This window comes from Chanodichthys erythropterus, chromosome 5 (genome assembly GCF_024489055.1).
Source record: "Chanodichthys erythropterus isolate Z2021 chromosome 5, ASM2448905v1, whole genome shotgun sequence".
In the NCBI taxonomy this organism is placed as follows: Eukaryota; Metazoa; Chordata; class Actinopteri; order Cypriniformes; family Xenocyprididae; genus Chanodichthys; species Chanodichthys erythropterus.
This window is the reverse complement of record NC_090225.1, coordinates 11,695,281-11,722,764: the sequence shown is the minus strand read 5'-3', so window position 1 is coordinate 11,722,764 and position 27,484 is coordinate 11,695,281. Positions and strand designations below refer to the sequence as shown.

At 36.8% G+C, this 27,484-nt stretch overlaps 1 protein-coding gene across 2 annotated transcripts in view; it reads left to right on the top strand.

The window, feature by feature from the left end:
• Positions 1-27,121, top strand: part of sdccag8 (SHH signaling and ciliogenesis regulator sdccag8) — a 45,283-nt gene extending 18,162 nt beyond the window's left edge. The window contains exons 14-18 of one of the 2 annotated variants that reach the window (XM_067385190.1): positions 5,039-5,166; positions 6,889-6,997; positions 11,372-11,503; positions 24,614-24,740; positions 24,910-27,121. In XM_067385190.1, coding sequence (XP_067241291.1) covers positions 5,039-5,166; positions 6,889-6,997; positions 11,372-11,503; positions 24,614-24,740; positions 24,910-24,918 — 505 coding nt within the window. In that variant the 3' untranslated portion in view covers positions 24,919-27,121. Of the gene's footprint in view, positions 1-5,038; positions 5,167-6,888; positions 6,998-11,371; positions 11,504-24,613; positions 24,888-24,909 lie in introns of those variants that run through there. The other variant, XM_067385189.1, reaches the window with a different exon arrangement.
• Positions 27,122-27,484: the final 363 nt, after the last annotated feature.

Sequence of the window (27,484 nt, the reverse complement as noted above, 5' to 3'; positions counted from 1 at the left end):
AGGCGGCTCAGGTTGGGCCGTTTCATTCGCTCCTGGAGGGATGGGGGCGAGTGTGTCAGTGGGAGACAGGAAATAGGAGTGCGATTGACACTGAATGAGTGCAGCTGAATAAATGCTATAAAACATCTGAGCTTTGTGAGTTTCTGTATTAGTGTTTCAGCAAAGTTTTCTTCAATATCTTAATAGCAAAACATACTTTTTTACGCAACTTTTTGAGCATAATTTCATATCCTTTTAAATTGAATTGTACTTTTTCAACTGCCTATGAGAGATGAGTATGTCATCTTGAAGTCCGTCTAACTAATCACAAAATCGGGATGAATGTTAAAATGCCAGATTAGCGCCTTCTGTCCATTTCCGTTCTTACCCCGCAGTGCAACCTGTACTTTTTTTTACTTTTGAAAGTTTTCCTCGCACATATATTAACATACAAACGGTGGCAAGTGTCCTTGTGTACTGTTGAGTGCTCATGAAGCCAAACGGCTGACTCCAATTTGCGCACATTTTAGGAACGGTAGCATTTGGTCATTTTTGGCGTGGGATCACGGAGCACCACAGGGTGCTGCAAACTCTGCGCTCGAGCGGTCTGTGGTAGTCCAAATCAAATGGGCAACAGCTTGAATAGTACCCACTTAGGCAGCCCTCGGCCCTCGCGCTCCACCAGCACCCAGCTACGGAAACTATTTTCCGTGGCTCGACGCTGCTCCCTACCAGGCAGACCGACCAACCCGGCTATGGCTCCTAACCGGAGGACATTAGGCCTCGCTCACATCATTACCAGCAGTGAGCAAACACTCACTGACCTGCCATTGTGGGGTGGCTAGAGAGGGTGTGAGGTGAGTCAGAGCTGTCTGACCTGGCTTTGAAACAGTTCATACCCGAGCAAACACTCGAAACGGATGACATTTCAGATTTTTGTTGGCACAAATGAAACAATTAAGGTATTCATTCAAAATGCATCCAGAAGTGGTTCTTACCCAAACATACATATTATATAAACAATGCTTTTTTTGGTGGCCTATATTTTGATAATTATAATAAACTGATAATAATAAGGAATTACAAAAAAAAATATAAATCAGCATATTAAAATGATGACCCCCCCCCCCCACACACACACACCCAAATACATGTGACATTGGTGAGCACTGATGAACTAAAAAAAGTTTTACAAACCTTAAAGTAATATATTTATTCAAAATCGAAAATTCTGTCAATGAAAATGCTTTTATTATTTACTCACTTTCATGTTGTTCCGAACCTGTATGACTTTCTTTCTTCAGAGAATCACCGGAGAAGATATTTCAAGAAATGTCTGTTTATTTTTGTTCATAATATGGAGGTAAATGGTGACCAAAACTGTTTGGTTACTGACATTCTTCAAAATATCTTCAGAAGGATGAAAGTCATAAAGGTTTAGAGCAACACAAGGGTTATTAAATGATGACAGAATTTTCATTTTTGGGTGAAAAGTACTCAAATATGTTCTTGCTTAATTTTGAGTTGTACGTAGTTGACAGTAATGACTTGCAGTTCACTGAACAATTCAATGAAGGCTTTAGTGATTCATTGAAGGAATACACTTCTCATATGTATTTTGATTAATTTATGTTTGTTATTTTGTGGTACACAGTATTTTTATCTCATCACATTCAGTTCAGTCAGCAAACTCAGTTCTGGAAATATAATTGTGTTGGCGCCGCTATATATTTCTAAATTTAGCAATAGCTGTGTTTGATACTTTTCTTGGTGCACACAATTTCTTATTAAATCTACATATGACATTTTATTGATATTTCATATTAGGCATTTATTTCATTGATACTACTTGAGTGTATAAAAATTCGGTCTGTGAAAATGTCAAATTATATTGTTTGTGTACTTAGCAATCAATGCATGATAACACCTCTGTTCCTCTGCTAGCCACATGCTACTTTAAATATTCTTCGTCTTTAGATACATAAAGTTTCGATCACATTGGTGTCCACAGTATCTCGCTCGAAGGCCTCTCGCTCAGCCAACTTTTTCCCTAAAGTGCTCGTGGTAACTTTCTGGCGGTCTCTCTCATGCTAATTGGTCGACAAACACCCGACCCCCCCCCACTCCATCCACACCCCCGCACCCCAGTGAGTGGCTGGGCCCCCTGGAAAGCCACAGTAACAAATGGCTGGCTGTGAGGCCTTTGTGAGCCCCTGCTGAGCGCTGGTGTGGATGGTGTTTTAGGCCGCTGTTCAAGCACAGCGGGGGCCGAGCGCTCTCCCCCTGCTCGCTCTCTCTCACACAGCTCTCGCAGGCGGAGCGCCTTCACACTCCAGACGACAGCAGGCCTGCAGAGACGGTCACTTCTCCAGCTACATTCCAAACCCAGTGTGCGAGAAAAGTTTTCAGGCTTCACTGTTAATTAACACACTTTGACTTGAGTTTTGTGGGTGTTTTTTTCCTTCTCGTCTTACTTTCTTTGGCCTGCATTATGTCTGCTCTTTTGTAGTGTAGACTAGTTATTTTATTCATGTTGATCATTAACGTAACGCTTTTCAACCTGGCGGTTGAGTAAAGAACCTGCTTTTGTTTCCAGCTTTGAGGTGCTTTAACGTAGATCTGTTGATCAATTTCATATTTGATCTCCGATATCATTCTGTAGTATGTTGCACGTTTCTCTCACTTTTCTCTGTTTGAGTCAGAGTCAACAAAGCTTTATTTGCATATCTGTAGGAAGGATTACAATATTGCCAGAGCGTTTCAGTAATTGCGTAGCACAGGTGAATGAAATCAACAGTAAAATAACGGAGGGTGCAATAAATGAAGCGATATGTCAGGTGTGAATATTGTAAAGTGACAAGATGTAGTGTGACACAGTGATGTGTTGAAGTATAATGTATAGTCTATACGTTAGATTCAAAATAAACTTGTTGCCACACCTGCCAATACCAGGTGAACTGAGTAAATTTATCAGCCAAATGTTTCTTAGCAACTGTGCTGTAAATTTGATTTTAAAAATATATTTTTTTCCATTTAAAAAAATATATATTTGCCACTAAGTCAATAGAATTACCTTTTATCCTTGCATATTTGTGGCAAAAGATCATTGTGTTACTCGCAGCATCATACATTCACCACTCTGTACTGTATGTAAAATGCTACTTCTTAAAAACATTTATACACACATTTTAGTGGCTTAATACAAGGAATATTGTCAAATGTTTGGCAAATAAACCTCCAGAGAAAAAAAGGGTTCACCTACAGTAATTACAAAGGGAGAGGAGCTCCATGATCAGAGAAGGGGGACTCTGTGTGTAAACTGTATTAACACGTTAACATATTAACACTTCTATCATTATTAGGCAGATAAAGTACCAGCGAGCCTCAGATTATCTTTCCATGCATTTTGTTGCCTTTTCTAATACTGGCCAAATGGCCAGTAGGCTAACTTTTTATTTAAGCCAACTTGTACTCTCATTTGGTGCTTGATGAGTGTTAATTTTGGACCTCAGTATGATAGTTCTGGTCCTAGATTTAGATTTTTCAGAGTAGTATCAACCTTGACACAAAAGACATAGTTTAAAAGGGATTGTTCACTCAAATATTTATTTAAAGAAAGGCATACAGGTTTGTAACGACCTGATAACATTTACTCAGTTCGTTCCAAACCTGTATGTCTTTCTTTAACCAAAAAGTTTTGGTGACCACTGACTACAATTATATGGACAAAAAACACAGAGGGCCCTATCAAAAGTGTTTTTTGCTATTTTCACGTCCTGTGCCACGTTGTTTAAATGCATTTGCGCCCATTCCTGCACTCATGGGTGTGCTGGTCTGAAAACGAGGTGTGTTCAGGTGCATTGTTGGCGCGTTATTATTTTGAGGCAACTGAAATGGACTGCCCCATTAACAAACTGAAACCTGGTCTAAAGTCAATGGTGCGGTATTTATTTTGTTATTTAAAGAGCGCGTTAGCAACATGCGCCTATATTATTGCTTATTACACACACAGGGACAAGCGGCAGCAAACAAACATGCCAAATATTAAAAATAAAAGGATTACAATGTAAAAGATTATTATTGTGTGCATAAAGATAAAAATGCTTTGGTGGAATCCTGCTTTTCCGGTAGATTTTCTCACTAGAGAAGCTTTCAGTTTTTCGGCTTGCAAATTCCGCCATGTAAATCGCACAACTGGCTTTTAAAAGGAATGGGAGATGAGACTCTGATTGATTTATTGCATATTACACCCAAAACACACCCATTACTCAGAACAGGGATAACCCTTTTAGACCATGTGCCGGGTGCGCCTACCACTTTTCCTGCCCTTTTGGTCGGGCCTGTCCTTAAACTTGGATTCGGACACACTCTAAGCGCACTTGCGCCATGCTCTTTAGACCATGTGCTTAGATCGTTAAAATAGCACCCCAAGACATTTCTCAAACATTGTTGTACAGAAAAAATGAAGTCATACAGGTTTGAAACGACATGAAAGTGAGTAAATGATGACAGAATTTTTGGGTGAACTAACCTAATCTAACCTAATTTATTAGTTTAGTGAAATTTTGTGACCTAATATTTAATTGTGTTGTAACATTTTTATTGTGCTGTTATGTTTTTGCACATTGCTCTGCATAGCACGGCTTTTTGATAATAAGTTTTCTAAGTTTAAAAGTTTTCATTTGAAATTTTTCAATAAGATTTCACAATCTTACTGCGTAAATGTGCTTTGTAAATATGCAGAGACAACTATTAGTAATTTTCCCCCAAAACTGAATGAACACTGTGACTCTGTGGCTCTTTCAAAACATTGTTCTGTCTATATGAGCATTCCTATCCAGCCCAGCACAGCAGTATTGGCTCAACCAGTGCTGTGAATTTGGGGCGGGACTGTCTGATTGTCTGACCAGTGACAGAGGGGAGTGATCAGGAAACCTGTTTGAAAACATTCATTTTGCAGTTCCGTTTGGTGATGCTAGTGACACAGAAATACCATGTGTATCACTGATCTACATGTGTGTCTCTCTCTCTCTCTCTCTCTCTCTCTCTCACTCTGCAGGCAGGAGAAGGAGGCGGTAGAGCGCTGCTGTGGCGAGGACATGGCCGCTCTGACCTTCCAGGCACAGCGGCGCGAACGTGAGCTGACACAGACGCTCCAGCAAATGGAAGCGCAGCACGAGAGGAGTGGTGGGTGTTCACCGGTGCACTGCCCCTTGCCAGAACAACCGCCTCACCCGCCCTTCCGCCTGCCTCACCCCCACACGCTCCAGGCGTGAGCCACACTGTGCGGGACGGCATCAGGAACACCTGTAACCTTTGGCTGGCCGAAGGGAGCAGATGCTCAGCGCTCCAGAGCTTCAGCGCTACGTATTAGTTAGCGTTTAAAAATGGGGGGGCGGGCAGCGCTGCCCACTGTCTGCTGATTTCAGAGTGCTGCTCTCACATCTGTTGCACCATCTGGATGGGCGAGTTTAGTTTATTTACCTGTGTTTCCAGAAACTTGAGGCATGCTGATTGCCAGAACAAAGCGCAGAGAAAACAAAGGGCTTCTTTTTGGCGCGGCTGCACGGCACACATGTTGTCTAAAGAGAAATGGCATCAGAGGCTCAGCAGGAAGCTCTCTGGGCTTATGGAATTAGTCCTTTAATACCACAGACCACTTCCCTCTCTAAGCAAATAATGGCCACTCTCGATAGCTAATTATTTTTGTCCTGCTTCCCCCATTCCCTGTCTCTCTATCTCTAAATGGATTGATATAAGTAGTTAAGACAGAATCGCCTCTAGATGATAACATTTTTTTTATTATTATTTTTTAAATACTGCCCTGTTTGTTTAGAGTCCAGTTTGTTTCTTTTATCCTGCTTTGTGTGTGGTGTCTCTGTGGCCTGCACATGCCCAGCTAGTTTCAAAGCGCATAAACGCAGTAGGATTCTTTTGGTGAACTTTCAACAGCTTCTGAACTTTTTGAACTTGATGAAAACTAAATTTAATGAACACCGCAATCCATGTTGTCGTTACTTTCCTGCTTTCTGTCCGTCTCCTTTTGTGTAGCTCAGATGTATACACAGAATATACAGTGGGGTCCCAGACCAAATCTGAGACCACATTGAAAATTTTGAATTTTAAATATCCGTAAATAAAACATTAATTATGACATAAAATGGATAAAAAATATTTCAGGTTTTGCACAATTTCTTGGTTATTATTCAAATAAGTAAATGTGTGACATTAATCATGTGACTCTGTATGGTCAGATGTTCTTCCCATAGGTTCTTCCATTGAAGATGCTCTTTGGATCATCTGAAATCATGTTGGGGAAAATGTTCATATTAAATTGTATTTCTATATATATAAAATCTATTAAATGACAACACTAATATAAATTAATATGCATATTATTATAAATAAAAATTAAAATAATTAATATATTAAATTAAAATGTAAAAATAAATATTAAAATATATAAATAAATTACAATATATAGATACATCTATTATATTAAAATAATTAATATAATAAATTAAAGCATTTTAAGTAAAAAAAAAAAAAAATAATTATAATAATAAAAAATTCCAGTCATCAATGAAAATGAAAATCTTAATGGAAGAATAATTGAAAAGGTCGCTCTTTATAGTCTTGTGTTTTGAACAAAAGTTTAGCACATATCAAAGACAAATCAAAGATTTCTGTTTGTTAGTGGCAGATTATCGTATGTCCATCCATCAAATAACCACTTTCTGATTCTGACACATGACACTGAACCCAATACTTTTTTTTTTTTTTTTTTTAATCTTTGGACCCAGGAAGAATATAATTTATGATGTTGTTTTGTTTTCCTCTACTTGTGTTATATATTTTAGCACATGTATGTGTTTTCTGTTAATGAGTCAATACTTTATCTGTTCACAGTCAGGGAAACAGACACTCTGCTGAGTGCTCAGAACAGCCTGATTGGGAAACTGAAGGAGGAGTGTCAGACACTTGGAGCAAAGCTGGAGGAACTGGCCCAGAGCAGCAGGCACGTAGCACGTTCAGTCCTTTAAGATCATGTATACCATATTTATTTTTTTCATTCATTACAAACTCAACAAACCCAGTCAAGTTCAGGCCATTTTGTGTCCAGGGTTCCTATGGTAATGAAAATGGCAAGTTGTTGAGTTTTAAAATGGTTAGTCTTACATTTTTTTTTTCTATATTGCTCAGCTTTGAAATATTTTATTGACTAGAAATTTGCTAGTTTATTAATGGCTAAAGCAATCATCAAAAATTGGTAAATAAGTGGAAATTCACTGGTCTAAAGATGTGGGAACTCTGGCTGCCTTTAAGGCTGACTTCTTTGGTCATGACTCTCATGTCTAGCATATCTAGAGCTGAACTAAACATAGTGCTCACTGTAACTGTGCTATTCCTTGCAGTGAAATCAGTGAAAATCAGTTTCCATGTTTGAAATGCAGATTTCCTGACATCGTCTTCTCAACTGTTTGATCTTGTTGATGCTTTGTGAATTGTGTATCTTCGCGGAGTCCGACTTTCAGCGCAGAGCCACTCGTGGTGTGTTATCCAGAGCGTGGCATCCTTTCCGTGCCATACTGCTCTAGTCTGTGCCCCAGTAAGGGAGCTGTCACTGTACCCTGGCACACGCCAGCCTGTCCTCCGTGCAGGCTTTGCTCTCTGCCCATCACATGTGCCTCTCACCTCAGGCCTCTGGGGTAGTCAGCTGTTAAAACAGTGTAAAGCGCATTACTCACATCGCAGCTTGCAATCTGCCATGGTCAGTCAGCCCAGCTTGGGAAGGTACAGGCCACTGCTGCTCGCCCTCCCCCTTCCGCCCGCACGCTGAACTCAAGAAGACCTCTGAAGAAGATGGATGCGGCGAATCATCTTGGCATATTTGTGATCATACTGTAGTTTTACAGTTGCTGTTGACAAATGCCAGATAGTGTTTTGCAGTGTGACATATTTTACTTTACAACATTTTCTTATTCTTTTGACCTCATATTTTTATGACCTGATGGAATATGTACTTCTAAATATTAATGTCACACTACAGGACTATTTAAGTGAACCACAGAGAAGCACAAAAGGTGAAGAAAAGCACAACTTCTGCAAACAAGGTGAATGAAATGAGTATAAAAGATTAAAACAAACAAGGATGGGCTGTTGACATACAGTAAATTACATAAGGGATAATGTTCGCATTGCCTCAGGGTCTTGATCATCATGTCAGGGATTATTTTGTGATACATCTTGCAACTATACGTTATTGCATTTATTACAAAAAAATAATAGCAATAAATAAATTACCATGAAATAAGTTACAATTGTTTTACTATCTAAGAAGAAAGTGAGATGTAGAAAAAAATGTAGAAATAGTGACTGGCCTCTTTAATTTAGATTTAATTTGGTCAGTAACACCAAGTAATACTGTTAAAATTTAACAGTAACACTTTACAAATAAGGTTACATTTGTTAACATTAGTTAACATGAATATATATGATATAATGTTAACTAATGGAACCTTATTATGGAAATGTTTCGAGTGTTAATCATCAACTGCAGACATACAGAATCTCAGCAAAGTCTAGTGTTAATGTAATCTAGTAGCATATATATATTTAATACAGACAGGTTTGTAAAAATGTCATTGCTTTTTAATGTACTAAAATAAAAAACTGAAATGATATGTTATTTAATAAGAGCAGTGTATGGACTGTGTATATATACACTCATACACTTCATTTCACTCTACCAATCTCCCTGTCCTGTTGTTTTATGTCCGGTGACAGTGTGGCCTTCTGTTCAGTGTTGTATTTTAAACCTAAAGGCAGATGAGCACGCAGCACGCTGGCGAAAAGGTTCATTCTGCATAAGACTCAGGTGAAGGTTGCTCTTGTGTCTAATGCAGCACATCCAAGCGAGTCATGGTGGTGGATTTAATTATTTGTTACTTTAACAGTTTGATCAAGTATGACCCATTAGAACGTCTACTGTTAACTTATATGAGCACATGAAACAAGTTTACACATTAAATCAGAGACATGTTTTTGGAAGCTGATGTCTTCCGTGTAGGCTCTGTAACTTTGGAGAACGGGGTGTTTACAGTGCTAATGGAGTTGACTTGGCAGGGCTATACCTGATGGCAGAGTGCTCAGGTGTTTCTGGTGCAATGAGAGAGTGGTCTTGTTAAGAAACTGTCATTGGAGCCATTGCAAAGTGATTAGAGCAAGTTCAAATCTGTATGTGACCCATTCAGTGATCTCAACCCGGTTTCCTCCTTATTTCTCCTTTTGCGTTTACTGATTTTCTTCTTCCTTATTTTCCTGCCATAAAACTGCATAGGCGTCAGAGATCTAAACTCGACAGAATGGTCCCAATCGTGCACCACTACTTAGGCACACAGACACACACCTGTCTGACAATAATAATAAATAAAAAAAATAAGATAATAAAACTGTAATAAGGCAGTTTGCATTTTGGATCATACCTTTGGAACCCTGAGGGCTTCAAACTAATTTCTAATTTTTTTCCCCCCCAGAATCCTTGAATCAAGCCCTACAATATGTAAATCTTTTCGGCATTTTGGATTTTCTTAAAAACCTTTTTTAAACTTCTCCTAGGCCGTTGGTCTGGTCTTCACCAAAATTGGCAGACAGCAGCTAGGTGCTGGCAAAAACTTATTAAAAGAATTTTGATTCATCAAAGCATTGCAAAGATATAAATTAATTCACTGGTGAGGCAATGCCCATTTTTATGATTTGACATACTTGACACACAGACAACAGAACATTGTGAGGATGCACACAAAGTTTTGTAGAATTCTGCCAGTGGGGGGCGCTAAAACTAAAAACAATTCTAACTTTGCAACAGTACAATTCATTAAGTTGAAATTTGGTATGCATCTTCTTTGGTGGACGATATCCCAACATATCCTCTAATATGAATCGGTTACTAAAAAAAAAAAAAACATGGCCGCTAGCAGCCGATCAAATTTCAATGGCTAATAACATCAAATATGAATGGCCTACCATTACAAAAATGGATATATTTGTAAAATGAGCCTAAAGGTGGCGCTATAATAAGCAAATTTATGTTTTAGCTACTCCGCAACTGTGTGTGACAGAATCAAATTTCTTGTTTCTTCTAAATCCTTGGATTAAGCCAGAACAATATTAAATAATTCAGAATTTTATGATTATCTAAAAACTTTATCCACCATACTAATTAGTTAAAAAAAATAAATAAATTCAAACTCCTCTTAGGCTGCTTGTCAGACCTTCACCACACATCATTCTGGCATAAAGTTATCAAATGAATTTTGATCTTGACTTAACTTAAACTGTTTAGCATATACATTTTTTATATGTGCCTGGTCTGACCCATTATGACTATTATGTCTATAACTTGTGTGCACGTCATATGGTGAACAGGTCATTCTGAACATGCTTAGCAGCCATTTCAAATGAAAGATGAAGGCTGTGATAATTATGTTGTCCACTAGAAGGAGGCACAGGATAAGCATCTTTTAAGCCTATTTTGTTTCTTTCTTTTTTTCATTCCTTTGAATGGAAATAAATGCATTGATCTAGTTCATTTGTATAACTATGACACGTATTATAGAAATAAATTAGAAAAATGAAAATAGCCTTAAGATAAATGCTTCAGATAAATAAGATTTTGAGATTCGCATTCATTTGAAAATGTCATCTGGCATCCTATGACATGCGATTAATCTAAATTTAAATGTTGAATATGAGTCCACACTTACTCAACATACGTTATGATCATATGACTTACAACAGTAAACATTTTTATCCAGGAGTATTTTTTACTTTTCTTTTAATCTAACAGTAACAGGGAGTGATTTCCTTTGAAAGTCAATTGCTGCTTTTGACACCTGTGTCCCGTTTCATTAAACCTTTACGTTCAGCGAAGCATCAAGATGGACTTTGCTTTTTAAAACTACATCATAAGATACATTAGTGCTTGGACCTCAATGATTGCTGCTTGCGGCTATATTTTCCTTTACTTTCTTTACTCTCTTTTTGATAAAAGTGGAAAAACAAACAAACGAAGAAAATGGTTTTCTGCCACTTCCTGGTAGGCCATTGTACATGCTGCATTTAAATATAGGAGTGAAATCTAAATTTATCATATTATAATATTTATATCAGCTGATAACTGATAGTACTGATATACTGTGTATTTAGATCCATCTGTTTTAGTAAAGTGTGCTGTTTTGTTTATGCCCTGTAAGCTGCTGCTTTTTAAACTCTGTTTTTGTGGTCTGAATGATCTAATGTCAGTTCAAGTATTATTAGAGTTAAAGTAGCTTCATTTAACAGTATTAAAATGTGGATTTTAAAACTTAAGCATGTGTTTGTGTGTGTGTAGAGCGGAGATAGAGCAGTTGTCTCTGGAGAGAGAGCACCTGCAGGAGAGCGCTGAGAAACTGCGAAGTCGCTGTGAGGAGATGGAGGAGCAGTGTGTGCAGCATGGCAGGATGCACCAGCGTATGAAGCAGAGGTACGCACACCTGCAGCACTGACCTCAAGTCTTGCTTGCTTTAGTATCACATGTACAGTCCCTATTGGATCTTGTGTAGTTTATAACACCATGTCATCACTACATTTGCATAATGAGGGACGTAGTTAAAACCAACAGCAGTTAGGGGTGTGAATCTTTGGGGTGTCAGTGAAACAATTTTACTCATGATTCACAGGTTTTCAATTAAATTTCAATTCAGAAACTTTTTAAGATTCAGGCTTTGTTCACACGGCACACAAATCCAGTTTGGCTTTGTCATTTTGCATATGGTGAAATTTGATCTCTTTGTTCAGGTTTGTTAACATTGGATTTCATGTTTGTTTATGCTGTTCTAACTACAAAAAAACAAAACCAGATTTTAGTTGGATATGGCGATTTAAAAAAAAAATCAGATTTTTGCTGCCTGTCTGAACAAACCCTTTAAAGACTTATGGGAGGCATGAGAAAGAATCAAAAACTAGATCAAGGTCAATGAATTAGTGAAAGAATAATGAACAAAACAAGTTGAAATACACTACTGTTCAAAAGTTTGGGGTTGGTAAGATTTTGTAATGCTTTCTTTTCACCAAGGATGTGATAAAAATACAGTAAAAACAGTAATATTGTGAAATATTACTACAATTTAAAATATATAATTTAAAATATAATTACAGAATAAACAAGAATGAACATTCAAAGGTATGTTGGAAGATACAGTACAACTTACTGAAACGTATAATATCTCGTGTAATCGCTCAATCAGTGTTTCAACGGCAGAAAAACATCAATAAAACAGCTTGTAAACAATGTCACATAGCATTTACCTCAAAAAAGCCAATAAGTGTCCACAGCTTGTTATCAAGAGAGATTAACTCTTTTGCTAAATATTAGCCTATATATTCATTATATTTTTCTTAACCTGTTAGTGATGTATGTTTAAATAATTCTGCTATGAAAATGATAGCCACTGTGTATAAATATATTTCAACAATGAATTGGAGTAAAAACATAATTTTATCATTAGATTTAATTAAAAAGATTTGTATAATTAGAAGTTAATGCAAAAACTGCCTTATGTGCAGCTTACATGTTTGCATGCAATTTTTTATTTGTGTGTTGATTATTATATCTAAAAATAAATATCAATTGAATTTAGTCTAATATTTTGGCTCTGAACCTTTAATATTATAGTAATGTTCAAGTAAGGGCTCCCTATATAGTTTACAGCATTAGCAGATTGTTAGATAATTGTTTTTATCCTTTTAGTTATAATTTAATTTATTTAAAGACAGAGACAATTTGTTCAGTAAACCACTGTTTAATAAAAAAAACAAAAATTTATGTTTAGTTTTCTTCCCCCTTCTGTACCGAATCTGTACCGAACCATGACTTCAAAACCGAGGTATGTACCGAACCATCAATTTTGTGTACCATTACACCCCTATTAGCAAGTGAACACAACAGTGTTCCTTTTGCTGCTGTAAAACAGACAGAAATGGACATTTTACTATGTCTTGTTGTCCAAAGAGTTGGAAAAAAAGAAAAGTTAAATACCAATGAATTGACATTTTTGAAAATAAGCCATTTCAATAACAGACTAATAACCTTTTCATTGCCATTAAACTGGAATTACTGAACCTAAACATAGGAGCATGGTAAAAAAAAATGCTCATTTAAAAGAGTCAGAGAGGTTGTTTCAATGGAACTCTTCAAATTTGATCCTGTGATGGCAAAGCTGAGTTTACAGCAGTCATTACTCCGGTTACATGATCCTTCAGAAATCATTCTAACATGATGGTCCTCAAATAACATTTTTATTATTATTATTAATGTTGAAAACCGTTGTGCTGCTTAATATTTTTGTGCAAACCGTGATGCATTTTTTTCAGGATTTCTTGATTAATAGAATGTTTTAAAACAGAAATCGTTTGTAACATTATAAATGTCCTTACTGCCACTTTTGCTCCATTTAATGGTTCCTTGCTGAATAAAAGTATTCACTTCTTTTTTTTAAAAAAAAAATCTTACTGACCTCAAACTTTTGAACAGTAATGTATGTTGTTCATCGGGAAATAATTTTTTTTTCAGACTGAAATAAGGCTGGCTCTTCATGAAGCCATTGATTGGATTTGCAGGATGCAGCTTTGTAACCTCTCAATATGTCTTTAATATTAACTGGAATCAGATACTGGATTTTTATATCTAATACATGTGAGCAGTGCACTCATAACACTTCTTCATACTGCGTGTGTGCGTGTTTCAGGCAGGGGCACATGTGGCCACTGAGTGTAGGGTTGAGGGGCGTCTGGCATACCGCCCGAGCCAGCATGTGGGCGAGTGAGTGAGTGTGGGTGTATCCACAGTACCTCCAGCCTGAACTGAGCTTCTGCTGGGAGCACAACATCCTTCTGTTTCTTCCACAACTTTACATATTAGCAAATATCCACCTCCTCGAACCAGAGAGAAGCAGATACAAAGAAAAGTTACATTTCCACTGCCGCCCCGTAATGAAAAGCATGTTGTTTTTAGATAGTTGTGCAGTGTGGGCATGTAAGTGAGCTTTCCTCACATAACTGGAGCTGTTAAAATGGTTTGTCACCTTTGCAATTACGCAACATTTCTCACAAGAGCTCACAGACCGAGCTCAGAGGTGAGATGGAGCGATTAGAAAGAATCTATATGTGTGAAATATATATAGTTATGTTTACCATAGTGAATATACAGCATTTTTATTTGACTTGCGTACAAGCTAGAGATCGTCAAACGATTTTTTTGCAATTAAATCTTTTTTTGTTGTGCCTTTCTTGAACCATCCTCAGTGGATTTAATGTTATAGCTAATCTTTTGAGAAGAATTCAAAACGAAGATAAAGTTTCACTATGCAAGAAGGCAAATAAAACAATTTTGTGTGCTGGTCATAATAGAGAAAAATCAATTTGTGAGAGTTTACCGGATCACACCGTTCCTTTCTCGCTGTTTACATGCTTTGTTTATTGCAACGCTGACACACACATTTCTCCTGCTGTTGGTATGTAAGACAGAAGGTGCTGGAGCCAAACTTCAGCCTTCGGCTCTGAGTAAGAGACTGAGAGGTCTGGTCCCTCCCGCGTCTTCAGTGCCCCGGGTGTCTCTGCTCTGTAGGGCACTTCACCCCACCGCCCGTGGGTTAAGGTGTACGTGTTAATAAGTTGGTGCAAATGGCTTCGGCGTACATGCAAATAGCCGGGGCCCCACCTCAGATATTCTTGATCGGGCACACAATCTGTGCTGCGAAGAGCTGCAACAGCGTGGCACGCATGAAACATTTGGAAAATCAGCTTGATTTATTTTTACCATTCGAGCCAACGCCAAGCAACACAGGGGTTTTCGGCACACAATGTTTCACTCCTGCAAGTTATTTATTTATTTTCCACGTGGTATTCGCATATTTTCTGCCTAGAGATTAGGGCCAGTGATATATGAAAGGCTTGTGTGTTGGCCAACGATTGTGCGTAATAGCCTCGGCTTTATGGAGAACATCAATAATACATATGCGTATCAATCCTATTTTTATTTCATAAATGCATTCTGGGCATCGCTTCACTGCTGTGTAAGATGGTTGATGAAGTGTGGTAAAAGCCACTTTGGGATGTAGTAATCAGAGTTTATATATATATATATATATATATATATATATATATATATATATATATATATATATATATATATATATATATATATATATATATATATATATATACATAGATAATCATTAGCATGCAAAATTTTATTTTTGAGTGTATTGATGAAGAATGTAATTAGAAAATGGTTTTGTAAATAATGTAAAAATACTGTTCTTATAATTACATTTTAATTGAATGAATGTACCTGATAAGCTATTTGAGCCATAGATAAGTATGCCTTTAGTATTAAATATAGTATTAATGTTATTATTATTCATAAAGGGTGCACATCATGTATTGTGAATTCTTAGTTTTGTAAATTCTTGTTGCTGCTTAAATTTGTCACAATTTGTGGGTGACAAAAATGATATAAATAGGCAGGGTGTCCATGGAAGTCTTTTTTTTTTTTTTTTCACGCTTGGAAATCATGGACATTTCTATAATGACATTCAAAATTAATTGCAGAGAGCATTAAAGGACATTTAACATGAAAAGCTTTTAGTAAGATGGCAGGTCCTGCGGCGTGGCATACTTAGGCTAAATGATTTTAAACAGCATTTTGCATGTTCTTTTATAATTATTATGCTTGCTGCTTTTATGAACATATTACTTGAGAGACATACTTTTTGTGCTTTTTAGAATTTATTTGTCACACCGCAAAACTATGTTTAGGAACTAGTAAAGTTATTTACTAGAAGGTTATTAAAAAAAGACTTGTTACAGTACCTAAAAAAACATCCACTTATACATTAAAAAAAAGTATTTTTGTTGATTAAAAGAGAATCATTTTGGGTCATTTAGTTGATATCAGATTATTTGTCCAAAATTTCACCTGCTCCGAGTCCCTGCTTACACAAGCTCCTCAAAGATTCTCTCATCTCCACTCAGCCCCACAAACACGCATCTGCCAATGAGCGTCTTTACCAATTATCACTCCCTCTCACCAACACACACAGAAGCAAACACGCTCCTGTTCCTTAAAGGAGTGTTGTAGCGTATACGCAGATGTGTGCCTAAATCTACAGGCTTCTGTCAGCCATATGGCGGCATAAAGAGAGATGGTAGTGGCGTGTGGATGTGCGCGGAGGGGAGCGTGGATGGAGAGCCATGTGTAGCGGTAGCTGGAGCGCTGCTGAAAAGGCTGGAGGAGATGGTGCAATGGAACAAATGTCCGCCTGCACCGGGGCCGAGAACAGCCGCGCTGCTGCCGGGGAGATGGCTGGGCCTCGGGCGAGGGCTGCTTCATCTGGTTCCCTGCCACCCACCCCTGCTGCACACCCCATCATTCTCTTACACACACAGACGCGCTTTTAAGACTGTGTGTGTGTGTGTGTGTGTGTGTGTGTGTGTGTGTGTGTGTGTGTGCGCCACTTTTCCCGAAAGCAAAAAAGCTTAGTAAACTTTTCACTTGCAAATGAAGTTGGCAAGGAGTTAAGGAGATGGCATGTGTGATGTGGATGATGCTTGTCACTGTTTCTTTAGCATCCGTATGCTGATCTTTGTCTTTTCTGGGTCAGATGTACCTTTAGCATGTTTTGAATCAGTCTGCATGAAAAGAGGTCAGATTTATTTCTCCTCTTCAAATCAAACAAGAATCTTTTTTTATAATAATAGTGCTTCAAGTGGCATTATTTAATATAATAGGGGGTAGTTAAGCACAACAGATTACAACCATAAATCTGAACTTTGCTGACAGACCCAATAGGCCAAATATTGTAATAATGTATATGGAGCATATCTTTCCAGCTTCTCTTTAGTCATTTATGTTTGATATTGTTGAGCTGTATTTTCTAAAACAGAACTGTTCAACTGTTCAAAACCTCTAACCTAAGTATTAAATTTCAACATCCAACTCAAACCTCAAAGCTTACACACATGAATGAAGCCCCAAATGGTGCCGCTTGGTTGCACAGAGGTGTGCAATGGACCCTTTTCACATTTCTGTGTTTAGCAGGGTAAACTTCAATAGTGGAGACCATAGCAGATATTAGGTTTGCTTTCTCATTTGAGAGAGATGGATTATGACAGTCAGAAAGGAGAACAATGCCAAAGCAGCTGTAGTAGAAACCCTCTAACAGAAGTGTTTGAAAAAAGATTTACAATGTTCATTATTGTGAAAACTCTGCTAACATTTTCTTCAGAGTATATCAGGAGATGGATATTATTTAATCTCTCTTTTATCCTGTTGATCATAATCATAATCATCATCATACAGTACAAAAAACACAATAGAAAATTTGGGGTCGGAAAGATTTTTTCATGCTTTTGGAAGAAATGTCTTATGCTCAAAAATACAGTAAAATAGTAATATTGTGAAATATTATTACAATTTTTTTCAAAGCTGAATTTTCAGCATCATTACTCCAGTCTTCAGTGTCACATGATCCTTCCTAAATTATTCTAATATGCTGATTTGATGCCCAAGAAATTATAATTGTTAATGTTGAAAACAGTTGTGCTGCTTAATATTTTTTGAGAACTGTGATACATTTTTCAGCATTTATTTGAAATAAAAAATAGTTTTTAACATTATGAATTGCTTTAGTGTCACTATTGATCAATCTAATGCGTCCTTACTGAATAAAAGTATTCATTTCTTAAAAAAAAAAAAATCTTACCAACTTACAAGCTTTTGAACGGCAGTGTACAGTAAGAACTTCAAACTAATCCCACAGTGACACTTTCATTTTCAGAAGCACTCATAACTTTCTGGGCTCAGTGATTATTGATCTGTTTCTAATCAGTGATTGCTCTGATAACATTCAGTAGATACTTCTGACACATTCAATTCAGTTTTAACAAATCATGCTCTATTTTTAAAAGCCATGGTGTAACATCATACATATTTGCACTCTTCGTTTTGCAGCTAGGGGGCAGCAGGGAGCCTCTCCACCCTAATTTTCCTCTTTCCTCTACCCTTTCTCGGCCAGCTGGCCCACACTGCTGGGGGCAACAGCTCCATGGCCTGCTGACAGAGCCTTGTGGAGCGGTGGCTCTACTGCTCCTGCTTACGCGGGTGCTGGGCACATCCCAAGGCATGCGAACTGTAAAACGCTTCGTGGTGCATCCAAGCGCTTCCTATCCAGTGCTAAGACCCCATTTATAACATCAAAAAGTGCTCACTTAGCTCTTTTCACAAGCTCTGTATGTAGTTTTCGCAAGAAAGCACAAGCTGATGGTGGTAACAAATTTTGATGTTTGTAGAGAACTGACATCACATATGTTGTATAGCTGAATGTATTTTTTTATTTTTTTTTGTATCTTTCAACAGCAGATTCTTGTAGCATTGATCCTATCTTGAGCTGCACAAGCCAAATAAGTAAGATGAAAAGATGGTAATCATAACCACTTCATTTTCAGTCTGTGTTCCTTATTCTAAAGCCTTAATTTTAGCTATAAAAAATCTGATTATAAATGAAAATGATTGATTTGGTTTATTTATCTATAAAAAAACATTTATCTATAAATGCTTAACATTTATATTTAAAACCAGTGCTATATCTACATACAGTCCAACCTCAGTTCTGTAAATAAAAACGCAGACAGAGGGAGCCGAGATCATGTGCAACAATAGACATTGGCGAGTCTGTCAGGTTAGGGCTGTGAGATCCAAGGCCTGCGGTCAGTGGAGCTGTGTTTGGCCCTGGCAGAGCAGGAGGGTTTATGGAGGAGTGAGGGACTGCGTCTTCGCTGCCGCTGACAGGCCTGTTTTAACTAGGCAAGCCAAGACAGATTGCATATATTCTATACTGCTTATCCTTCCTCCAAGCCTCGCGTACCCCTTTCCCGACACTATCCGCAGCATGCTGCTGATGGGAGCCTCGTAAATTCACTGGATTTAGTGATTTGTCGTTCCATTTGTTGAGATCTTTTTCTATTGGTTTGTTTGTGCATTGAAGGAACTAAACCTGCCTCATTTGTTCTGATATGCTGAACTAAGTAACTGCTATTGTTGCTGTTATCCTAAAACAGATAAATGGTTTTTATTTGTGTAGCTGCACTGTTCAGTAACCATTTTCACAAATGAGATTTAAATAATTTGTCTAAAACAATTTGACTGCCAGGGTATTTCTTATATTTTAAATTGAATTAATTTACTTTAAATAATTTATATATATATATATATATATATATATATATATATATATATATATATATATATATATATATATATATATATATATAATATATAATATGGATTTTTGGGGGTTCTGTATGTCAGCTATGGTTTAAAAAGACAAAATTTGACAGTTGTGATTTGTTTTGTCTTTTCGCAAGAGCTGAGAGTATATTCACTGCTTCTTGCCAATTCATTTGGCCAACGCTAAACAGATGCTAAGCACCGAACATCACTCACAAAAATCACATACCCTGAGGCCACAGCAGGCCACATGAGCAGAGGAACTTCAGTCCAGTCCATCAGCTGTACAGGTGGCAGCACTGCAGGCCACTCGCGCTCTCGTACCGTTTATTATACAAACTCACAGAGCGCCTCATCACCTGCAGATCATTCACAAAAAAAACTAAAAACATTACCAGAATATTCCTTTATGGAATATACATTTCTACCTATCATTTGAAGGTCTGATTGTTTTTTGTTTTCTTTAACCAATTGTATCTTGAGCCGCCAACCCATAGCTAGACTGTAGTTTTGTTTTTAGTTTTAATTTAATTGGAACTAACTACTGGACTGCTATTTAGTCAGTGACACTTACGCATAACAGTGATTTATGTTACAATAAAAGCACTTCATAAATATAATGGTGACACAAGCAGTTAACATAAAATTACACTTGTTCAAAAGTTTGGGGTTGGTAAGATTTTTTCGATGTTGTCAAGTAATTAATAATTTTATTCATCAAGGATGCATTAAAGACATTTATAATGTTACAAAATATTTCTATTTCAAAAAAATGCTGTTTGAGCATTCTATTAAAGAATCCTGGGGAAAAAAAATGATAATAGAGGTTTCTCAGCCTATTAGAATGATTTCTGAAGGATCATGTGACACTGAAGACTGGAGTAATGATGCTGAAAATTCAGCTTTGCCACCAGTTATAAATTGCATTTTAAAATTGTATTTTAAATTATAATAATATTTCAGAATATTACTGTTCTTACTGTATTTTTTTTATTTAAAAAAATGCAGCTTTGGTGACTAAAACTCTTACCAAACCCAAACTTTTGAACAATAGTGTAGGTTTAGTATATTATTTTTTGGAATTTTTCAGTTACAGTTATTCATAACGCCTTTTTATATTAAAACCATTCAAATTACAGACCACTTGAAATCCTTCATGGACCACTAGTGGTCCTCAGATTGAGCCATTTGAGAGCCTCAACTTTAAGATTGTGCTTTTCAAATTGTTCTAAAAATGCAACATCTTATTGTTTTATTTGCAGGAACAGTTATAAGTGTTACTCGTTCACCTTTTTCATTTTACCCCCAGTAAGTCAGTGTTATGCACATATATATATATATATATATTTGCTTTAAAATGTAAAACCCAGATTCTTTTAACTAATTGGCATTTTATAAATATGCAAATGGCCAATACAGTTACCTGACCGCTCTTTTCTCTCAGCGCATCAGCGGTCGGGTTAGCCGTGTCTGTGCGTTGCGCTGGCTTCAGTTAGCCTGGGAGCCAGCAGATGGTGTCCTTTCACCAGGGTCAGCGGGGAAGCTCTACTCTCCCTTAAAACCCTTCTCCAGCTCTCTCAGTAGCGGGCAGAGGCAGCAGTGTCCAGGCCGGGCCAGCTCAGCCCAGCTCCATGCACTAAGCTGTATTAAAAACCTAATTAAGTTGCGTGCCAGTAAATGGAGGGAGGTTATTGGATTTGCAGCCTTAGCTGCTGGACAGCCTTCTAATTTAATCAGACTCCCGTTGTGAGTCCAGCTTCAGAGATGACTACGGGAGTTTTCTCTCTTCTTTTTTTTTCTTCTTTGGGACAGTTTATGGGAGTCAAAAACAAACTAACACGACCCTGAACAAGTGCACGGGTCGTGCGCATTGGATGGTAAAGCAGATAAATATGGGGGAGATTGAGAGGCGTTTGACATTTGCTGATTAAGGGGTGGTGTGATTGTATAATAGGTTAATGCAGCATGTCTGTCTCCAGAGGTGCAAAGGTGCTGCAGATGGCTTGTGTGTGAGGTGAGGGAATTAGCTGCTGAATTACACAACCTGCCTTAAATGCTTCAGGATGCCTGACATTATACTGGCTGAGGCCACAGAGCTGATTATACTGGACTTTCAACATACTGACACTCTCAGCATAAACATCTAACATTGATTTTAGATTCAACAAGAAATATGTATTATTAATTTCTCTGGAATATTTTAGTGACATTATGTCAGGCTTATAATTTGATTTTGCTGAATCATGAAAAAGTATTAAAGGCACAATATTTAAGATTTTTTTATTAAAATATGCAAAACCCACTAGAACAATGTTATATATTTTGTTGACTTGTGTACTTACATTATCCCAAATGTTTCCAAGAATGTTTAAATCCAGAGAAATAAGTCATTTTAATCAGGACATGGACCGTGTCCACGTGCGGTCTATCAATGACATCTTACCCACGTTAAGAAACCATGGACACCAAAGACGCTTTAATATATTATATGTTTTATTAGACAGCTGAGCAACTGTTTAGATACATTCATTGACAGAAAACTAATCATGTTATATAGCTCAACACAGTACGTCTTATTATTTAAATCTTGTTTTCTTGATTTACAGCGAGTACCATGTTTTACCATGCCTAATATTGATCTAGCTTACTGCAGAGTGCAACAAGTGTCTCATAGCAGCCGCCGAGCGAATGCACAGAGTAGCATTATAACAACTTTCAACACACAAATGTATCTAATGTGATAAACAGCGCTGCTTGACACCTACATACGCTTGACCGGAAGAAGTGGATTTCAGCCCGAGTCCCGTCGGATTCTTTTCCACCAGCAGTAGACGTGAAGACGGCACCTCCCATGATTCCTTGACATCAAAGCGTCATCAAGCTACGCCTTTGTTTTGAATAAGCGACCTCTAGTGGTTAAGAATTACATATTGTGCCTTTAAGAGTCATTCCATTAATTCTTGTTTATAATGACAATGTTTAATTGCTGACTGCTTGGAAAAATACTCCAATATTATTAGACACATACGCTAGTGTTAGTATGAGTTTAATAACAAAACGTTTGGAATCGTTATATTTTTTAAAATATGTTTTGAAAGAAGTGTCTTATGCTCACCATGGCTTATCAAAAATACAGTAAAATGAGTAATATTGTGAAATATTTTTACAATTTACAGTAACTGTTGTCTATTTGAATATATTTAAAAATGTAATTTATTCCTGTGATGCAATGCTGAATATTTTCAGTCTTCAGTGTCACATGATCCTTCAGAAATCATTCTAATATGCTGATTTGGTGCTCAAAAAACATTTATTATTATTATTATCAGTGTTGAAACCGTTGTGCTGCTTAAATATTTTTTTTAAGTGTCTTTACTGTCACTTTTGACCAATTTAATGCATCCTTGATGAATAAAAATGTTAATTTCTTTAAATTATATATATATATATATATATATATATATATATATATATATATATATATATATATATATATATATATATATATTTATTATTGACCTCAAACAAACTTTGAAAGTTTGTGTACTGTATATTAACATTTATTAACATTAACATTTTTAAAGTTTGGGGTAAATGGGGACTTACAGTATGGGGTAAGGGGACTTTAAAGTCATGTATTTGGGTCCATAAGCTTGCTGTATTTTTTGTTTCAAAAATCTTTATCTGAGTCATAGATGTCAAAGTCATATACATTATACAACTTGTATGTCATATACAGTACAGAAATGTATACAGTAAGTCATGCCATATGTCTGCACATAGTTAATACATGCATGCTTTAAATGTTTACGGTGTGTTTTTATACAGTAGCTACATATAAATTATTGGGTTTTTTTTACTAATATTGAATCAGTATCAAACAATAAACTCGTGCATTTCGAGAAGAAAAGAAAACCTTGTGTCAAAAAAGCAGATGGTCCACTAACAGAGCTTAAACAGGTTTACAAATAATGGAGATGTTCTTGCGGCTCTCACTTATTAAGTTTTTCTTATTCTTCTATTTCTTATTTCTTCTTTTGGTAAACAATGGCAGATGAATGGTTCTTTGTGAAAGACCTGAAGAACAGCAAAAATTGTAGATAAAGGTTTGGATGAGTGCACTAATACAGAAGAACATTTGGAGCTAAGAAGTGTGTGGAGGAGGTTAGGGCCAGTGTCAGCGCGCTGCCAGACTCTGGAGGTGGGCGGCAGCAGTGGCGCCAGCTCCCTACACAGCAGGGCCGGAGCATGGGACAGGATGCCCACCACAGCCCTATGATCAGCCCTGTCCAGCTCCCGCCAGGAAGGCCAGCAGAGAAATCAAAGGAAAGAAAAAGGATGAGGGCGAGGGAGACAAAAGAACAACAGCGATCAAGACAGCAGAAGAGACTGAGGCCTGAGGACAGGAACAAGCTGTCTAGTGCAGTCAGCAGAACTATTCTGCTCACACTCCCAAATTATAGGATGGGATTTAAGGAATCAGAGGTGAATGACAATTATTGTGAAAGGCAGAAATGCTGTTTCACCAGACAGACAAAAAGAAAGCCTTTAAAAATGGCTCTGGCACTAATCAACAAGAGAAGCTGGAGGCCCATGTTCTCCATATTCACTTTTGTTTGAATCCTGTACAGTAGCACATGGACACATACTAAAGTGTGTACTATGTGTGTAAATTTCAGCTGATGAAACATCTTTCTAAAAGACTTTCCAAAACTCCATAAAACCATAGTGAGTTGTGAAAATGACGTGATCTAGGACTTTATACAGTGCATGCCATTGTTTTCGTTTCATGTAAAATTATATATGCCGTCTAACCTGACTTAGGTCTGTACTTGCTCCTACCCCTAGCTGAATGTGGACAGAGTATGGCATTCATAGGTTAATTTCCCTGGAAAATGTAAATGTATGAGTGATTTATGGCACTTTAGGAACATTATTAGCTCCAGTATTTACATTTTATGTATGGAAAATCAACTTAGACATTCTATTTTTATGTTTTACAAAGAAAAAAAGTCATATGTTTGAATCAGCGTAATAAACAATGCCAGAAATTATACAAATTCTCATTTTTGGGTGCATTGTCCCTTTTAAGTAAGTGATAATCTGTTAAATATTCACTTTGTAAAAAAGATCCCTTAACAGACAAAAGATTTTGACAGATTTTCTGTGAAATCGCTGACCAATTCTGCACTTCTCTCAGCAAACATCCCAAAATTCAGAACATGCTGTTGAAAAACAGCCAGGCCAAGAAAACCTTTGTGTAGCTCAGTCTGGAAGAGTTTGTTTCATCTGTGTGTGTTTTGTCAGACTGCAGCAGCTGGACCATCACTGTCAGGCCAGCTCTCAGCAGGTGCTGCAGCTCCTCAGCAGACAGAAGCAGCTCATGCAGGAGCGCCAGCAGCTCGCGCAGGACATGCACAACCTGCAAGTCCAGGTCAGTCTCTGCTACAGAACTTCCTGTAACTTATTTGAAACTGCTTTAACTGCTCTACCAACAGTCACATTACTATAATGCAAAAAAAAAAAGGATTGTTCCCATTATTGTAAATATCTTTTACATATTATTTGTAAAATACTTACACATCGTATGCTATATATTTCAGACATGCTGAGCCACGGAAATGCAGGTTCAAATCAATCCATTTCATATCTTGATCAGTTTCTTTTGTCATAATTCTTAATCTTTTTGTCTTTTCTTATTAACTTATTGTATAACATATGTGCTGTATAACTGTTGTTTATAAATTCTGGTTTTATTATATTGTTATTTATTTTTCTCTTTTTTTATGCCTAATAGCATCTGTCAAAGGGACTACCAATTTATATTCATGAATGTTGATTAAAGTACATTATTGTTTTTTTTTAAATAAATAAAAAAAATATCTTGTCATCTGTCCTATTTCACTATCTGTCTTAAAGCCAGTGGAGAAAACACTAAACTCAGCATAGAAGATAAAAATAGTGTAAAAGCTTAAAATAAGGTTAGCCTTGAAAATGTCATAAAAATTCTTCAATAGCACATTTGTTGTCCTTCTATGTTGTTGTTCTCATGTGAAAGAAAAGGTTAAAACCTTATAGAGAGAGAGCAACATTTTTAACAAAACCCTGAGAAGATCGTGTTTTTGTCGTAGACTTTGCCCGGATCAGATTCAGAAAGATGTTCAAAACATGAGTAGATTGAGTCCATCAACAAAGCTTGTCTTGAACAGTACTATACCTGTTCCTGGGTCGACATTTCATTCCGTAACTTTAGGCAATTATTTATTTATATATTGTTTGATGACTGAAGATCACATTGATGTGCATAAGCAATGCTTTTATCGCTTGTTTCTGCTGCTTCACCTGTTTTTTTATCTGGAGATTCTATACTCTTTCAGAAGATGTGTAACAGCGCCCCCTACCAAATAATAGTGAAAACACAATGACACGGAAGCGTTGAGTCATAAATTACAGAAAAGTCTGTCAATAGTCGGGAAAGAGTTAATGTTATTTGTAAAGTATTTATACATGATGGTAGTACAGCGATTGTTGATGATTTAAGGGGTTAGTTCACCCAAAAAGTCTCATTTATTACTCACCCTCATGTCATTCCACACCCGTAAGACTTTTGTTCATCTTCAGGACACAAATTAAGATATTTTTGATAAAATCTGATGGCTCAGTGAGTCCTCCATTGACAGCAAGTTTATTTACACTTTCAATGCCAAGAAAGTTAGTAAAAACAAATTTAAAACAGTTCATGTGACTACAGTGGTTCAACCTGAATTTTATGATGCGACGAGAATACTTTGTGCGCCAAAAATACAACTTTATTCAACAATTTCCTCTCTTCTGCATCAGTCTCCGATGCGTGTTCACGAGAGCATGAGAGCATGTGTCGTCTCATCGTCTGAATTATCTAAACTAGATGTTGTAATACAATTTTCTTAACGCCATATAGTGCAAAATACCGGTATTACAGAAATCTGATAAGAATAATCATTGAGAATAAGGAGAAATTTAAAAAAAAAAGTGAATTATCTGGATGCATTGTGGTAATGAGAATTTTAGGTAGAAATTGTCATTGAAAAAGGTTACAATGCCCAAAAATGTAGTAGTTCATTTATGCTGGATGTAATATTTTTGAATCTTTTGATTTTGTATTGGTTCTGCGAGATTCACCCATAGAGAGAGAGAGAGAGAGAGAAGTGCACACAAGCACCACAGCAGCTGGTAGCCATGGCTGCACATCACGCTAGACTAGGCACCCACAGATGCTCATCCAGATTGCTGCTAGAGGCACGTCAGCAACAGACAGCGAATCGCCGAATGCTGACATTCGTTGGAGATTATTGCAAATGGAGTGATGCTCCGCAAAGCGCCGGCGCTTTCGGCTCTGTTAATACTACCATGCTGTTGTTTTGTTATTTGAACGAGTTAGTAATTCAGACTCTCCCTCTGAGCATTTGTCTAAGAACACCCACATGCTGCCTCGCTGACCGCCACACTGAAGCCTTCAGACTGCGAGAGATGATTATACAAGGCTAATTAGGAATTATAGGAAATAAATGAAAGTGTCAGTAGACAGAAGACAGTGTGGTTCTTCTTCATCATCTGTTGAGATGATTAGTGGTTGTCAGCAGTGGTACAGTGTTTTTTATTGAGTCTCAATCATAGTCAGAGCTGGGTAGATTGCTTATGAATTGTAATCAGTTACTGATTACAAATTACATGACAGAAATTGTAATCAGTAATATAATCTCATAGATTACACATTTTTGGTCATGTAATCTGACTACTTTTGGATTACATTTAGATTACTTTTGTGCTAAGCCTTATTTGATGTCACATATATTGTAGGATAATCTTGTAGTATTTTGACAGATACAAAGAAAAAATATATTCCAAAAAATATATTCTATTTACCAACAAGATTCTCAACAGATTCTTTTGTGCAATGTATGGACAGTTAATACTTCAGAATACTAACACTAATGTACCTTTATAACACTGAATTACAAAAACAAATATTGAAAAGCATGTAATTCACAGCAATATTACTGCTACAAATATTTCACATTTCATTATTATTATTATTTCATATATATATATATATATATATATATATATATATAATCTATATTTCATCTATATTTCTCCCTTGCCGCCGGAAAAACTCGAAGAATATCTCCCCAGATG